The sequence below is a fragment of the Poeciliopsis prolifica genome, unplaced genomic scaffold, assembly GCF_027474105.1.
Source record: "Poeciliopsis prolifica strain line A6 unplaced genomic scaffold, Auburn_PproV2 SCAFFOLD076, whole genome shotgun sequence".
In the NCBI taxonomy this organism is placed as follows: domain Eukaryota; kingdom Metazoa; phylum Chordata; class Actinopteri; order Cyprinodontiformes; family Poeciliidae; genus Poeciliopsis; species Poeciliopsis prolifica.
Window position 1 is genome coordinate 1,444,016 of NW_026562451.1, and position 18,403 is coordinate 1,462,418.

General features: G+C 36.4%; 1 protein-coding gene across 6 annotated transcripts in view; it reads right to left on the minus strand.

The window, feature by feature from the left end:
- otofa (otoferlin a) overlaps positions 1-13,603 on the minus strand; it is a 66,077-nt gene extending 52,474 nt beyond the window's left edge. For all 6 annotated transcript variants that reach the window (XM_055021410.1, XM_055021411.1, XM_055021407.1 and 3 more), the window contains exons 1-2: positions 13,262-13,603; positions 4,238-4,296 (exon numbers count right to left, since the gene is read on the minus strand). In XM_055021410.1, the coding sequence (XP_054877385.1) occupies positions 4,238-4,296; positions 13,262-13,343 (141 nt within the window). In that variant the 5' untranslated portion in view covers positions 13,344-13,603. The remainder of the gene's footprint in view (positions 1-4,237; positions 4,297-13,261) is intronic.
- Positions 13,604-18,403: the final 4,800 nt, after the last annotated feature.

The window sequence follows — 18,403 nt, forward strand, 5'->3', positions numbered from 1 at the left end:
GAAAGAGTTGACTGCTGAAGACCTTGCAACTTTTCTTTGCATATTAAAACCCTTTTGATGGTTTTAATATGTATGTTAGTAACTCTGTTCAACTGCATCATTGTTTTTCTTTTGTATTTCTTCCCTGTTCTTAAAGCTTTTAACAATTTAAGGAATAAAGTAGTTTACTTTATTCCTTAAATTAATAAACTATAGCTTAGCTTATCTTTCATGTTTTGGTTGGATTGTAATTGTGTGACTTGACCAAACTGAATTCTGCTTCTGAATTAAGTGTGATTTTATGAATGTGAAACAAACATATTCACTGAATAATATGATTTGCTCAAGACCTCTTTGCTTCTGTCCAACAGTTATTCTACAACAGATGGAAAGTTTTTCACCCATACATCCCCTGCTTGGAGTTTCTGCTTCTCACTATTCATATTTATTTTGTCATTTTTATTATTCTTGGTCAGACAACCCCTACGAAGAAGCAATAGTTTCTTCATCATTATTTCTGGGCTGATGTTTACTGTCCCAGTGGGTCGCTTGCGAAAGAGATGTGTTGCAAGCTGATGCACAGAGGACCAAACAGACAGATGCCCAAACAGAAATATATTTCTAGTTTTTAACAAATTCATAGTGCAGAACTAATACAAAAGAAAAATAACTTTATTACTTTTTCTCTATGAAAAGTCATGAATCTGCAGACGATGGTTTGCCACAGTCTATTGGTTTTGTAACTGTGCAGTTTGGGGCCTAATTAAATTTATTTTGTGTAATGGGTGTTTCTGTTTTCACACCTATACTCTATAACAAAATTGAGGGAAAGCTAAAAATCCCCCAAACGTGGTTTGTCCCTTTGGTCCTTGATTTTATAAAATTTAATGCCACATATTCCCATGCTTAGATTCCATCCAACTGCATGCTTGTAAATTAAATATTTTGCACAAATCATCATTTATTCATAATCTTGGAAGATGTGCTGGCAGAGCACATTCCTGGAGTGTCCCTGAGCATTTAGAGAACTTTAAAAACTGTTTTCAGAACTGGCAATATTCAAACTTGTGCTTCACCCTGAGGCATCTGTTACTTTTATCCTCTCTACCGATAGCCCCACTAGCCAGAGGAACTTCAGCTGAAATAAGAACCTCAGATGTCAAAATCTCTTATGGTATAAAGTTCCCATTGATAATGATGCAGTGAGGGTTCATATATCTGACATTTCTTGCTTTAATCTGTTCAATTCACTCTAAATGAGATTATCCAGACAGTCCAGGAAGAGGTTTGGAAGTGAGCTCGCTGAGGTCTCTTCACTCTATCTCCTGTAAGCTACAACAAGCCCCAGCAGCTCAGGGAGCCCATCAGACTGATGAGGCTTCACCAGCAATGCAAACTTAGAAAAATGGCAAAGTCAGCTATTTCAGCAAACTCTTAAATTGTAACATTTTTTCAAAGGTGACCAAATCTTTCTGCAACTTGTAATTAAAACTCCTACTTCATGTGAAGTAGCATAAAAAAACTAGCAAGTAAAAACATTGTTTTTGGAACAAAACAGCATGTTTTTTTATTCTACATATTATTATATTATTATTGTATTTTAAACGTTGTGACTTTTAAAATGTAATAAAGTATTCTCTCCATGCACTGTCCACCAGTCAGGTCACGTTTCATAGATGTGTTAAAACTTATGATTCAGTTTTCTGAGTTACATCTAAAAAAAAAATCCTATTTTAAAGTCAGACACAATTTCTAAAATCTACACTGACCATATTCTTTAAGCTGACATATAGTTTTTACCGCCATACCTTGGTGTTCATAGTTTAACTTAAATAAAACAAATGATCGCTTTGATCAAAAAACTGAAGATGTGCAGAGCGTGGTTTAACTAACACTGCCGGCCACATACAGAGCAGGACTTTCTGTTCTCTGCTCTAGTTATGTCGAACTTTTGAGGGGGAAGCCCTGTCGTTCTGCAGCTAAAAGCTTCACCATGCACTGAATAATGAATACAGATTCCCTATCCAGCCTATCTGCACACTAGTTCAAAGGCATTCTGCTACCCCATGCATAAAGCAAAAAGACACAGCTATATGCTAATGGCCCTCAACTTCAGGAGCTCTACTGAGCTCAATGAGACCTGCAAATGTTCAAAATGTTGATGAAGACATTGGTGAAAAGGAAGAGATCAGGAGTGTTTTGAAGGGTGAAGAAAGCACAACAATGGGGCAACAGTCACAATAAAGACGCCTGCGCACTTGCATGAACTTATTGCACAATCCTTCAAAGTGCAGGAAGAACATGACATTCCAAGAGAGAACTGGACACTGCATTGATGCTGAGAGATGTCAATGACCTACAGGACAAAGGTGCAAAGATTAGACCAGACTTCAGAGGAGCTTAAAATGAGAGCCAGTCATTGTTGTACCCATTGCAGTTTTAAAATATAAATAAAATATAGTGAAAATATATTTTGCAAAAACACCATCGCTGGTGGGTGTGTACAACCATCTCAGTTCCATGGTGAGTCTGAGTGGAAACTTCCTGATTAAAAGCAAAACAAGAAAACTGGTTATCAGTAAAGGAAGTAGCACTCTGCTTGTTAGTTGATCACAGAAAAAATGTTTTTCTTTGCAAAAGCAGCACTCATATCCTTTGAGAAGATTTTGAATGTGTTTGAGGCATTTTCCTTTTTGTCTTCGGGATTTTATTCTTTCGAGTCTATCCCATAGCACTGCTCTGACTCTCCAGCTTTGGCTAATTTTCCAGCAACATTTCTTTCTTGATTCTCAATTTTCAGCTTGCTCTTGTTTTTTCCCACCTTCTTTTTTGTTCATGTTTGAGTTCATCATAAAACTTGTTTTTGTTCAGTTTGAAGAGTTTGTAGGAATGCGATTCGGGAATGTTTCCCATAATCTCAGAGCAGCAGCCATAGTAAATAAAGACAGGCCAACCATAACCAGAAGGACTCAAAGGAATACAGAGAAGTGTGCGGTTGTCGAGAATATTCTCATTTACTGCAGCTCAAATCCTCCAACCTTTGTTTAAATATTCAGCTTCCACGTCTGGAAGAAGCAGTACTTAAACCCTCTTGCTTTTTTCACAGCTGTAGGAGGGAATGGAAAACCTTTTTTAGAGCAGAGTGAGAATTGAAGACCCTCGCTGGCAATAAGCACACAGGATTTGAAAACATTTCAAGAAATTAGCCTTTTGCAAGTCAGAACTTTTGCAGATAATTCCTTAATAAGACATAATGAAATAACAATGTTCGAAATATTTACTGACAACTTTGTGCGTAATATAGGCACATAAGGAGTGTCTAGGTGGGATTCTCATACGGTTTAAACAAAATGGCTTTGTAAAACATATGGAAATATATGCGCTGTGACTTGCAAAGTATCCATAATCTTTTAACTTTTCTATATTTTGTCACTTCAAAGCTGCAAACTTCAATGTATTTCACTGGGATTTTTGTTAATAGAGTGTCTGGTGTTCCTTAATTCCTCAAAATGTATTTTGTTCACTGAAATTCTCTAAAAAATTTCTAAAAACACAATAGAAAAACTGTATTCAGCTTATATAGCAATACTTTCATTTTGGTGACTTTTCTGGGAAAAAATACTACATTTTTAGGGGTATTTGAGTAAAGAGGGCTGAATACATATGCAGGACACACTGTTCAAGATAAAATATAAACAGACCTGGAGTATAAATTTAGCCTATTTATTTGATAAATTCTTTTAAAAGATTTTATTAAAAAAAAAAAAAGACTTTAGGAAAAGTTCAGGGTCTTCAGAACGCTGGGTACTCCGAATAACAATGTTTGGCTGTTGTGTGGTTGAAAAAAAAAGGTGAATCACTTTACACTTCCTGCTGTTGGCTCAAAATTCAATTATGGCCTTTGGAAACACTAGATAAGCTAATTAAGTTCTCACAGTCCAACTTGTGGTTGGTGAATATTTCCTATCCACATGAAGCAGACTTTAGCCTCAAACACAGTACATACAACCACTCTATCCAGTTTTTTATTTGAAGAATAATAAAGCACCAGATATTTACATTTGATAGTAGAAGTTTTGTTTGGATCAGACTCTTGTATCAACTCCTCCGATTCAGAGAACTCACATTCAGTTTGCTTTCCACTAAATCCTAGACAAATTTAATGCCTCGTTTCTGCCAATTATTGAGTTTCTACCTCAGCTCATTAAGAAAACTTTCAGTGTGTGAAACCAGCATGATGTGAAACAAAGATACCAACCTCATTAAAGTGAGCCACCTCCCCACAATTCTCCGCTACGCGGCTGTAGAGGGGCAGACCTGAAAGATGGAGAGGATCCAGAGATTAAAAGGCAGTTGACTTAATGGCATCATGATAGCTGAGATTGAGTGGGCAGATTCACAGCCTGGGAAAGTTTCCACAGAAAGCAGCAGTCAAAGTTTGCTATGCACAAGAGAGTTTTGATGCATGGCTTGGATGGATAACACTGCTGCTACCGTCAAAAAGCTTTCTGAGTATTTGTTCACAGTTGCTTTTTATTTGTTTTCAGCAGAGGGACAATTAGCCTCATATTCTCCTTTGGCTCGGTTCAAATCTATAATTGTGACCCCAGAGAACAACATTTCAGACAGTTCAGGTAATTATTATATATGAGTTTTGTTAGCAAAACCTATTTTTGTAGCTTGTTAAGCACCCCCACCAAATCCTGATATATGCTGTGATCTTTACAGAGAGTAAAGCTTGCTCTAAAGTAGAGGAGCTAGAGAACTGAATTTGTTGAGGTTTCTTAAAAAAGTTATTCTCTTCATTTCTTACTATAATTTAGTCATAGTAATCAGACACACTTAATATGTGAATTCATCAAGTTGGTTGTTTCAACAAATGTGTTCAAATATTATGAGTGGCAATACTATTTTCTGAATTTAAGATGGCTGTTTTAACAGGGTGAATTGATTACATATTATTTTAACAACAATACACATTGTTCTATATGAACAACTGCTGCAAAACATACAGACATGCAAGGGAAAATATGTATTTCTCTTGAAGAAAAGGATCTGAGTGTACTTTGTGCATGCTTAGTGATTAGATTGCAACATACACACACAGACACAGTGGCCTTCACACTTGCTGGCACTGCAAGTGCTAGTTAAAAAAAACCTTAAAATATGTTGGTATTTTACTGCGGGTACAGATTGTTCCTGTTTTTTGTTGTATAAATATGACTAGACATATTTATACAATAGACGCCTTGTTTTCTTGGGCATGCCTCAAAATGAAAATAATAAATCAAGGAAATTATGAGTGTCTGTAATTATAAATGTAGTTTTGGCTTTCCTTTATGTAAAACAATGACAGATGCATTATTGGTGAATTATGTGAATTAGCTCATTCAAATCAATCAACGTTTGCTGAACTTAAGCCCAGTTCTTCTGACAGATGAGCCAAGTTATTAGGAAATGTGACAAAATGTAAAATCGCCCCATTGCCTTCTATAATATCTGACTAAACCAACAAAATCATTCATAAAATTAGAATAAAAACCAGGAAAGATGTGAATGACAAGACAGCAAATTTCCTAATTAACCCTTTCCAGGCAGATGTTGCAGATTTGCAACAGCTCAGTGCTACTTAGCTAGTCTTTGCAAGTAATTTGAGCCTGAGAGGGTTAACTCTTCAAGAAGATCACACATTTGAAAGAATATGAAAAACAGAAGTCACATTTAGTCTCTTTTAATGATTCAATTTTCTGTTGCTGAAGTGTTTATCAGCCCACTGCACAGCAACACACCTCCCTGATGCCTGCAGCAGCTCCTGATCGCCTGGCTGCTTTGTCCCACTCTGCTTTGTTGAGTTTATTTGCTTTGAATAAGTGAGGCTTAATGTGAGAACATGTGGACAGTCATACAAACTTAAGCACACACAAATATTAATAAAGCACACTGCTCTTTTAGCTGTAATAATACATCTGAATAGAAATCCTGGGTTCTGCCTATCTCTGATAATATTGTGAATAACAAAGCTTGACAATATCTTTTCATTCATCTATGAAGCAAACACACGTCGTCTCGGCTTAGGAGCAAATAGAAATGCACAGCAGAAAAGAGCACAGCTGAAAACATACTAAACCTGTTTTAACTTTCACATTTCATCAAAACAAGTCGCTTTTCATTTTTCCCCATCTCTGTCGCATCTCTCTGAGATTCTGCACCACCTCGTGAAAGCCCACGTCCCTTTGAAGCAGTTTTTAACTAAACAAATAGCACTTCAGAGTCAAAGTGGGAGAAGAGACAACACGCCTCCTACATTATTGATAACAGTGGCCTCTCACAGGAGTGATTTCACCCAATGAGAGAAAAATAGATAATGTGTGGCTTATGTAAGGTGCTCCAAACTAAACTAAAGAAAACTTTCCACCTATCACTTCAAGTTGTTGGCATTGCCCAAAGAGGGAGATATAAAGACTCCCAAAGTTGAGAGAGCATAAATAAAGAGAAAACCTTCCTAGAATGAGAAGCACATGTTTTATTTTATGAAGTGAGAACGAAAGAAGAAGAAAAGAAAAAGTTTGAGATGTGCTATTTTGTTTTGCCTTTAGTTTATATTTTATTTTATTACAGTGGACTCACAGTACCTCTAATATGAACCAAATGTCCATATAAGCATAAGAGAAATTAAAAAAAAGTCTCTACAGAGTGGAAAAATTATTAAAATATATATTTTTAAAAACTTTTCTGTTGGGTGAATGTTAAGACAAGACTTGATAAGTGCAAGACAAGAGCAAAGCTTAAAGTTTTCAAATATCTCCAGGCATTTTTCCATATATTCTCATTAATGAATATTACACACTTAAATAAAAGCTCTGTAGGCTACGGCGCCAACCAATGAGCAACCAGTATAGGAGGACTATTCTTTAAAAAAAACCCAGAGCAACAGATAACAGAGAGTTCATTAAAGATTTGTCAGGAAACCAATTAATTTTTTGGCGCCTCTTCGTTTAAGGCGACCTCAGTTCGTTGATTATATCTGCTTTTCAAAAAAATGACGAATCAATCACGGGTGCAAGAAGACAGTTTATAATTAAGTCTTCTTTGCGTTGATTACAGTTTTGTCATCTCCCGATGTATGAATGGAGGCCTTAAAGTTTTTAAATGAAAGACTACAGAAAGAAAACTGCAGTTTTGATGGAAAAGTAGCAGTAGAAGTTTAATAATTGCTTATATTGAGTTTACCATGTAAATTTCCATGGTCAGCGTCCACAAATACACAAAAAATGCACATAAGTTACAGCTCAGTAAATTGAGATATACATTCCAATCATTCTTGTTTGTCAAACTAATTTTTTTTTAAATAACAATTAATAGGTATTACACATATCATCATGTTTATGTGATGATAGGAGGTTTTACCAAAACCACAGATATAGGTTCTTCATTGTTTTTAGCCAAAGTTATTAAGAGCCACCTTTGGAGTCCCCTGGGATACAAGACATATCCCTATGGATTTTTAAATTAAATATCACTTCCCACCTTGCAGAGAAACCAAACTATTTTATAGTCCAAGCATTCTTAAAAGGACGGAGGTCAAAGCCATCCAGGCCATGACAAGTTTTTATTTATGTTTAGATCTTTGTCCTGTTGAAATAGTCAATTGTTTTTAAGTTAGAGCTTTTTACCCATTAATTTGTGGAGGTAGTTGTCCTTCTACAATTTACTTCAGCAAAGATCCCCAGCATGATTCTACCAGCCCCATGCTTGATATTGTTGGTAGAGTCTTCCCAGATTGAAAAGCCTCACTCTGACTCATCCAAACATATTTTTTTTGTAATTGTGGACAACCAGCTCATGTCCGTCTAGAAGAATTTGCCTTGTTTATGTGAATTTCTCAGATGAATGTTTTCCAACACAACAATGATCCCCATCACAAACTAAAAAGAACAGGAGAATGTTTAAAAACTGCAGTAGGATGTAAAGACAAGCTGAAAATGGTTCAATGGTTTCCCACTCTATTCCCATAGGGAGCGATGTGTAACATTAAGGTGTGCCCCTGCTCCATCACAGCTGTTTCAAATGGCTGAATGAACTCCTGAGCTTGCCATCAAGTTTTCCAGAGGCTGTTAAAGAACCATTCATTTAATTTAAGGTGAGCTGAAGCAGCAAAACACATATAACCTTCAGGCCTGGAGCTGTAAATGGTAATTCTGTGACAATTTGTACCCTTAATCTGGGCAGCAGCTGGCCATCACAATACGCAGCGAGTCGAGCAGATGCACTATATGCCGAGGCAGTCAGTCCTGTCAGAGATCCTACACAATTTTACTGAATTTCTTTATTTTCCTTTCTATCAACTGTCAAATAAAAGCCAAGAATATCTTAATAAAAACAGGTAGAAGCCACAGCAACTCTAAACACATAATCATGCAGCTGTGAGCCAGAACAGCTCCAAAGTAGAAAGTGATTCCTGTGTTGTTCTGCAAAAAGTGTCTGATGGAAAAGTAGCAGCAGAAGTTTTTAATAATTGCTTATATTGAGTTTCCTGAGTCAGCAGCACAACTTAAAATCAGTTTCAGATTAAGTTAATTTGTGTCTACCTGTGAATTATTCAGAATATTAAATCTTATTTCCATATGAATATTATCAAAAGAGAGAAGAAAACCCTTCAGTAAATTGACTCTACACCTCAGCCTATCAATACATGGAAGAGTGACCCCAAGGAAGCTCTTTATACCACACCATAAACAAAGCTGAGCCATTTAAGGTTATTGCTTTCTAAGGAGTTTGGAGCAGCGATTATGTCTAATATTTTATTTATGAGTGTATAATGCAAGACTGTTAAGTTAAGAATATCGTCTTTGACTTTAGTATTTATTTTACACTTCAAAGGCTCTTATACATTTTAAACCCTCTCAACAATCTATTTCTTCTTGACAGACGCTTTCCTGCCCAGACAGGAAGTTTTCCGAGCTGAAAGCGCTAAGGAAACTCCACTGACAGGTTTTAGAGAAAGGCATGACTCAAAATAATCCCTCAGACACAAAAGAGATTGACACAAACACACACTGAACAGAAATATTGTCATACTGTATCCCAAAACTATGCAGCTGAAAACAAACATATCTAAACTGTATCAAGAGACAAATCCCTTTTCTGTTCACACAATGACAGAAAACTCAATTTTTTCTGGTTTAGGTTAGTTGGGATTACCGAGCTTATTTAAATACGGTTATCAAAGGTTGCCAGTCCATTCAGAGGCACACACACTCACACACATCTTAGGAGAATTTGGAACAACCAATTAACAAAAAAGTCATATTTTTGACCAGTTAAGGAGATGAAGCACCTGAGATTTATGAGGAAGTTGTTAAAAGTTTAAGCAGAAAGAGCCCAGGCCAGAACTCAAACCCTTGACCACAATGTAAGACTGTTAACCACTGTACCACCATCCAGACACTAGTGGTAACCTGTAAATCATAGTCTATGCCAAAGCAAGATAGCTGTAGAAGTCTATGGCCTTGCATTTAAAAAGAAACCTGACAATATGCAGCTGCTTCTCCCTGCTCTTCTAAGTGTGCACGACTTACTCATGTTCTCTAAGTTATATTGGATGACAGAGTAGCTTTGGTTGGTAACATTGCACACAGAAACCTTGTATTTTTTCTCTGCAAATACAATTTGGATGGCTCTGGAAGTGAGCTCCTATACCTCAAGCATCTTTCTTGCTGTTCTGTCAGCTATGGGAGAAGTATTGAAAACACAACATGAGGAAGAAGCAAGTGAAATAGTGTGGCAGCAACAAGCAAAGCCCACTGGCATAACAAAACCAGGAGTGTGGAAAAAAGTGTGTGCTAAAAGAAGTTTCATGTCCCATTCATATTCTGAAAAAAAAAAATCTCTTTCAGTTGTATTCTTATTTGTTATGCTCTACTGAGACAAAGTGTGCAAATAACTCAAAGGATCATGCTGATATACACCCCTGCAAAAAACAAAGACAGTAACCGGGCTACGGTGAGAACAAACGTGTATTGGTACAAATGATGATAAAGGAACAACGAATGAGTGGTCACCTCCAAAATAGAAAAGAAAAAAAAAGGAAATAAAAGGACTAGAATATGCAAAGACACAGAGGAGGGTACAGCTAACCAAACAAAAATCAGGAGCATTAAAATTCAACCATAACAAAAGCAAAATAAACCAAACAATGCAGGGGACACTGATTAATCAACACCAACCACAACTACACCTATTAAAATCTGGAACATGTTGTAGTCTAAAAAACACTATTTAGACAGTAGCTCAAATCAAATTTCACAACAGAATGCACACAAATATAAGCACAGAAGCAATAATGTTGTTTCAAACAAACAAAACCTAAAGTGGAAAGTCAGACCTCAAAGAAACTGCAAAACTGTAATCAGCCAAGTCAAAACCTGATTGATGTATCTATTGAAAGCATTAGTTTAGCGGAGATTGGACTGGACAGAATAAGTCTTTTATTATTTATAAAGCAGCTGTCTATTTTCTATGGCATCAATATCCATTTTTTTTAACCTTTGTGAAAAAGCAGTGAATAAAAGAGCAGGGAAAGCATGGACTACGTCCAAAAACATAAAACAGGCAAACATCCACACAGTACAGCGTGTTCTTCATATTTTATCACCTTATACAAATTTTGTAATAATAAACACCTAACTTTTGAAACTGTCATCTGTCAGAACATTTTCTAATGGAACCTTGAAACAGTATTCAAATACATTTTATAATTACAGAGCCACAAACTTGGATGTATTTTTGTAGTATCACCATCCATACAAAAATGATGCTGCCACATTATACTTCACCGTCAGGATTGGTGTGTTATAATGGTGATGTGTATTATTTGTCTTCTGTTGCACAGAATATCGATCAGACACCTTAACTTTGATCCTTTTTGTTTTACCAAACATATCTTCTTCAACCTACTTCCTGTCTTGTAGCATACTACATAAAGAGTATCTGATGGCTTCAAAAATTTGTCATCAGATTATTTCACCTACACTTCAGCTCTCTGCAGCTCCTCCAGAGGTGCCACAGACCATGCTCTGCTTCTCTGCTTGATACTTCCCTTCCCCATGGTGTCAGTTTATGTGGATGGCCACGTCTTGGTAGGTTTGCATCTATTCCGTGTTTTCATATTCAGATGATGGATTAAATTATTCATGGGATGTTCAAAATTTGTGTACTTTATCGTAACCTAACAATGCTTTTAACTTTTCTACAGTTTTATCACTGACCATCCTCCTGGTTAATCAGTAGCCAGGCTAGCCTGGACAGTAGCAGTTTAAATGCTTTAAACATTTACATTAATGTTTAAAGCAAACCTTAAAATATTAAGATATGCTTTATTGTTTCTAAAGCAAATATGTAGAAACATTCACATAACAGTTGTATTCATTGTGCATTATACATTTAATTTCAGTGTGAATCTATGTAATGTATGAGGCATTTTATTTGTGTTTGTCAGAGTAAAGGGGTCCAGATAGAAATGTATTCAATTACTTATTTGTAAAACAATGGACATCATGCATCATTTCCCTACCACTTCACTATGATGTACATGCAGTTAATGCAAAGTAATACATAGTCATATGCTACTTTGTGTTTGTAAAATAAAACCTTGAAAAAATATATGAATATATTGTAATCATAATGTGGGATAATACGAAACAATCTAAATATTCCTGGCACGTTACCGTCTCATTGTGAACCATTTTGAAAAAACAAAGAAATTTGCAACCTGGATGACACCAAAAACTTCCACATACACAAAATACTGGTGAAATTATAAAGAGATGAACTGAATCTACTAAGCTGACAGTTGTACCACGGAGAAAAGGAGCCCAGAGTCGAATTCCTGACAAGGATGACACGGTTCATGTAATATCTGTACCCAAGCGAAATCACTGCAGCACAGAGCCTAACACTGAGAGGCATGCTGGTCTCCTTAGCGCACACAGAGCTGTATGAACAGAGCTGTATGTACAGAGCAGACAAAAGGACAAGAACTGGATGTGGGTTTTGTACCATCTTCCACACTCAAGATGATGACACTGGGATTTTTAAATCAGAGTTGAGGAGGCACTAAGCACCTGTCAGGGAGCACTGATCACTGTCCAAGGTGCTGAAAGATGCACTCCTGTCTCCTTATCTCCCAGACACAGAGTAACACACTGAGTAGTGAATGAATCCACACTTTGTTAACCTTGTCTTATGCGCTAGAGGCCAGGTATTGTACATGTGTATTGTACAAAGTGCGAAATGAGAAAGAGCCTCTTTTTGTACATAATGATAAAAAGAAAACCTGTCATGCAACAGTAATGCAATCTGTGGTTCCATATTATGCTTTAGCGTATTTTCACATTGTCTCACATATAGAATATATTTGATAATTTTGCTGCACAGACAACAGAGCACTTTGACACTTTGCAAAGGCTTTTTTACCCTTGAACCTTTTCTTACGTTGTCTTAGTGTACTATAAACCTCCAGGCATATTATTGCATTGCATTTAATGTGGTAGACCAAAGCAAAACAGGACACATCTGTGAGGTGGGAGGAAAATTGAGCAGTTTTGAAATGCTTCACAAGTAGAAGTTCAGGAAATATAGTGTGCATATGTTTTCACCCTTTTTACTCTAGCATCCCAAATAAAATCCAATTACATTCAGGATTATCCTAATTAGCAAATTTGCAATTTGTAAATTAGAAAGCCACTCATTTATGAAACCATTTATGATACTTCAGGGGTAGCAGAAAGCCCTGAAGGGTCCCACCTGCAGTTTGATGCAAGCCATGAATGGAAAAGTGGGGGCAGCATCATGCTTTGTTCAACAATCGGGAACCTGGACAGACCTGATTAGATTAGATGGCAAACTTCTATGACAACTTAAAGGCTGGAAATGTCTGGGGCAACAATTTGCTCTCCTTCAGGCCAAAAATCCCAAACATTAATTCATGGGGAGCTAAATACAGCACTCTTTCCAGATTTTTTTTTTTCTCTTTGTAAACGTATTTACTTCCATTTAGCAATGATGCACATCATTTAGCAATGATGTACGCACACTGCTGTGCGTACATCATGCAAATTATTTGTACAACTAAATATGTGAAAAGGTGCAAGCAAGTTTTCTGGGATAGAAACTCAACACCACTCGTTTATTATGCCCCACTGCGTCATACACTCGAACTTAAACTAGGACACAACATATTGTTAAACACGCGGGCTTCAACGTGCATAAATGTCGCTCCTACCTCTGAATGTAACTTTCGCAATCCTGTCACCTTTCCCCCGAAGGTGAGCCACCGTCTTCAGGTGAACCACTAGAGACATCATCAGTGCGTTTTGGCCGAGGGGGAGTAAATTTTTTACTCCGCGCAGATAAAACTTGGACCGAATTGGTGCAACCACTGATTTAATGAGAGCCTGTGCTCGACTCTGGACGCGCTCTGCCCAAAAAACAATCACCTCTCCCGCACCATGGGCTTTTATATAAGACAGATAAATTAAAAAAAAAGAAGAAGAAAAAAAACTGAATTAATCACAGGCTCCAGTTAATATTTTCTCCGAACTCCGGGCATGGTCCCTGCTGCCAGTTTCTGTCGCTCATTTCCGAGCTGGCGCTGGATTTTACGCTGGTCGAAGCGCAGGAAGGGCGGGGGGAGCCTTCACTTCCAGCGGGAGGATGCTGATGCTCTAATTGCAGGGTTAAAAGCAGAGGCAAGGAATTCAAAGGAAAATAGCTAATACTCTTTGTTTTATGTGACTGTAACTATGCGACTAAATAATTGGGTATTTATTGACTCGCTGTCTTGTTTACAAAAACTTTGCTTAGCAAACACAAAACGTTAAACCTAAGTTCATAGGAGAACAAGAATAACTCTTTCATATTGTGTTCCAAAACAGAAAGCTGTGCAGGTTTTATGACTGTGAAAATTAGTATAATTATGCAGGTAAGCAAAGATTAATCCTTTATCTTAGATAATTCACGTGTCGCAGGATTCAATATATGTTCCCTGACATTACAGTTGCCAAGCAACTATGTCTCCATAAGTGAGTTAAAAAAACTATCAGAGGTCAGAGGAACAAGGTCCTCCTCTGGCTAATGGTTCAGATGCTGTTCTGGAGACTGACTGGAGCCCACAGATCATGAAACAACCAATCATGCTGACATATGTTTCAAAAGTATTTCATACCACACATTCAAACACCTGGATGAGGCTGAAGATCGATAGAGTAAAAAAGAAGTGAAAAAAGGTGAAAGAACAACCCACAGTATTGTTTGATGGGTGAGAGGATGTCCTAAAATGTTTGTGGCTGACCTTAAGGTTTTACAAATTGTAACAATGCAAGAAGAATGTAAGTTAAGAAATGCTGTTGGAGTATTTGTGGACACTGAAAAGCTAATTAAACTAATTAAGAATTACTAGAATTTTTTTTTTTTCTGTATCACTATGTGGAACTGAACTGCTGAATAGTTTGAATATTTTACTTAGACAATGTCCAATCATAAAACAGTTCAAATCATCAGACACACATAATGATTACTGTTGGATTTAATATATAAAGTAATTACTAAAATCATTATTAATGTTTTGTTGTTTCTGCTAGTTTTTGTTTTTTGACAATTCAAACATAATATTGTTCTTGCTGCCGTAATTAAATATAAATAAATACCATATTGACAGGTTAGCTATTAAATGAGTATTTTATATATGTTCTATTGCATTCATGTATTATATTTAACGTTATGTAGGCGATGTGAAGATAATGATTAGGAACATAAATATATTGACACTCCCGCCCACTCCCTTGAATATGTAAAACAAAAGTTTTGACATTGTGCTATATGCTGAAGATGTTTCTGTTCTTACTGGAAAAAAAGACAAATGTAATGTATGCAGTAAAGAGTAGAAAATCTGGACGAAATGACACTTTCAGAGAATCAGGAGTTACTATGACAGCATATTGAAAAGAAAAAAGCTGGTTTATTGAAGGACATTAAACAAAAATCTGCTTGGAGAAGCAAATAAGTAGTAATAATAGAGATTATATTGTATGCAATTGTAGAGCCTAAAACAAAGATGACCAAAATTATTAATTAATAACAGAACTCAAGAGACTGATAACAAAAGCGTAACTAAACTGAGTCTGATTACAGAATGCTACACGGGTCAGTAAATGAACATATGAAAAGCAGCTGGAAGGGAATATGATGCTATTAATGTACATTTGTCATTTTTATTAAATTAGAAGCAGCGAAGCAGGTAAGAACACCTCTTCTACTGTGTTTGATCTCAGCAAGTATAAGCTCTGATAAATAAGATAAGACTAGACCTTCAATAAAGCCTTGAATCTAATAACTGAATCTAATAAAAACCCCTGCAAGCATTCCCACAATGAAGAGGGAGCCTGAGTTAGCTCGTTAGAGTTAGAGAAAAGTTAGAGAAAATGAATAGATGATTGACCTTGATAATATGAAAGATCTTGTCATGAAAAAGAAAGAACTCACTTTTTTAAAATCTTAAAAAATGAAAGAAAAACTGGTTGTTAAATTGTTTTATTTGTTTTTTAAAAATGGTTTATTATTTTAACGTCAAAGACTCAACAAGAGTTTATTCATTTTCAACACAAATATGCAACATCCAAGTGAATATAATTAGAAATGAAGTCTTCTAACATAAGGCATAAAAATATTGTTTCCTAATATTGTTTCTGTGTGCTGAACATTTTTCAGTGAAAGAGACAACATCCTCCTTTCTTTTAAGAGTCACAAAACAAAGAAAAGACCATCCTGGAAGGGCTGCTTCATCACCCAGTCATTTCATCAGTAATACGCCTGGGTGTGATTAACATAGAATCAGTCAGTGATTGGGTTACTGATGATATCAAGGGTCATGTCTGAGTAACCTGCATAATAAAGCCCAGAAACATCTGGGTGAAATCAGTGGAACAGCTCAGATTCCCAACAATTTTTCCCATATTGCTGCAAGTCTGTGAAACTGGAATGTAGAACTTATGTCCTTTTGTACTTTTAGTGATATTTTTTTCTTTGTGCAGAAAAATGTAATTGGAAAGTTAAATTACAACAGTAAATCATTTTAAAAAGTGAAACATATACAGTAGGTTATATGTAGATGTGTAGTACATAGAGTGATATATTTCTGGTGATAAATTTGATGAGTATGGATTCTAGCTACTAAAAACTTTAATTTTAGTTTCTCAGAAAAGTTGAATATTGCTCTTGATCTATTCTAACAGACATGTCTACTTATGAAAGCATAAGTTCATGTACTGTGCAGGATGTGTTGTCAGGGCTCTTTCATAAATTACTTAGTGGAGGGACCAGCTTGTGGCTTTGCTGAGGTGCTATGGAGGCTCTGGTTGCTTTAACAGTTGCCACTAGCTCATCTGCATCATTGCATCTGGTCTTGGGCTTGGATTTGATAAAACCCAGTGGGCCTACATCAGCAGCTGACAAAGGCTCCACAAATCCTCGCTGACTGAGGAAACATCACACTGGACCTCAAGGTAATTAGACATGGCTCTTCACTCTTCCTGGAGGCTCTCAAATGAAATGCAAAATGTTGTCTGGATTTGAGACAACTGAATAATTTTTTCTGTTTCTTCTGACATTGTCTTGTTGTCGGGAGAGTTTTAACACAAATAATGCAACAGTTGCAACCCATGCGCTGGACATATCTGTATGTGGTGAAGCACTGTCTCCAGCGCTAGCCCAGTCCCTTGTAGAATTTCCTTCAAGTTGATTTTCTTTTACTTCACTCTTCTCCACGGGTTGTTGTTACCCCACTGTTTTTCTACTACATTTTTTCCTTCCACTGAACTTACCATTACCGTATTATGTTTGGAGGCATCACTCTATGAGCATTGATCTTTTTGAGCAGAGACCTTTTGTGAATGGGTCTCCTGGTGGTTGTGTTCCCCATGACTGTATGGGCCTTAAAAATAAAAATTGTACTCAAACCTTTTGGTGTATAATAAATATGAGTATAATAGACACACCTGTGCGACAAAGTTTTTGCAACAAGACGGTTTAAGAGTATTACACTGAATTTATTTGGTAGAATTACAAATTCTTTGGTGTGGATAATTAAACTATGAGTGTCTTGGGCTCTAAAAAAATTGAACACATATAAATGAAATGCAAAAATAGCAACCCAAAACGTTCCAAATAATAATCTATTAAAAAGTTACATCAACGAGAAATAGATTTACTGATAGAAGAAACACCAGTCAAGGCATGTCCATGGTCTCTCTCAAAATGTGTTCTCAAATGGGAAAGATGTGTTCTACTTTTTTTTTTTGACATCCAAGTGAAGCAAATTTGACAAGCAAAAACAACAAAAAAGAAAATGAAACCATATTCAATAAAATGTTGATAGAACTGACTGGAGCACTCGCTATGTTTTAATACCTACTTGTGTAAGCCTTCCAGACAGCCACCCGTTAAATCCATGGAGATGGCTTTTGTTATCAGCACCTTGCCTCTTCACTCAGGGCAATCAGGAGGACATGTCACAAACAGCCTCAAGCATGTGTATAACAAGTCAGAGCCCTTTGCAGCCTGTAGACTGAGCTGACTGAAGCGATATCTCAGGAGGAATGGAATGCAGCTATCTTCACTCAATCTGCTTTTGCGTGAATCTGTAACAGGGTTTTGGCACTTTTTAAAAAAAAAAAAATTATTTGCTGCTTTGCAGAGAAACCACAAGGCAACCATCTGCTTTATTGAGAGTTTTCAGGTTAAAAATGCATTACGTTTTTGTGCTGACTCGTGCATTATTTCGGTGAGCTGCAGTTCAATTTATGTGTGTGTGTGTGTGTGTGTGTCTGCGTGTGTGCGTGTGGCTGTAACACGGTGCTGAGAATCAGAAATGAGGTCATGAAAGGTATCGTTCTGAGAACAGAAGTCTTTATCTCCTTGTTGCTTTTCTGTCTGCACATAATCTGCACAAAAATAATTACAACCAGTGTCCTGTTGCAAATACAAAGCCAACAAATCAAAACAAGTTTTTCTCATGTATTTTTTTAGTCAATCGATATGAATATTAGATGTATATTTTAGGATTCAATCTATGTGTTGCATGTCAGAGTGGAGAACAAAAACCTGGACCTCTAGAAGCTGAAAACCCAATAGTATTACAAATCACTTAAAGTTTAAAGTCTAAGTTGTCAAAGTTGTGTCCAAATTCTCAATTTTTTCAATGCTTTGATTAAACTTCTGAACCGCATATTTTTTTGTAATCTTTATATCAACTTTTCTTGACTTCTCAAACTGGGTTGTGAAAAAGCTGAGTTGACCTTTTTACTGTTGTTTAAATGACTTTAGCCAACTGAAAGAGATTTTAGATAGAAAGAAAATCACCTCCAAAAAA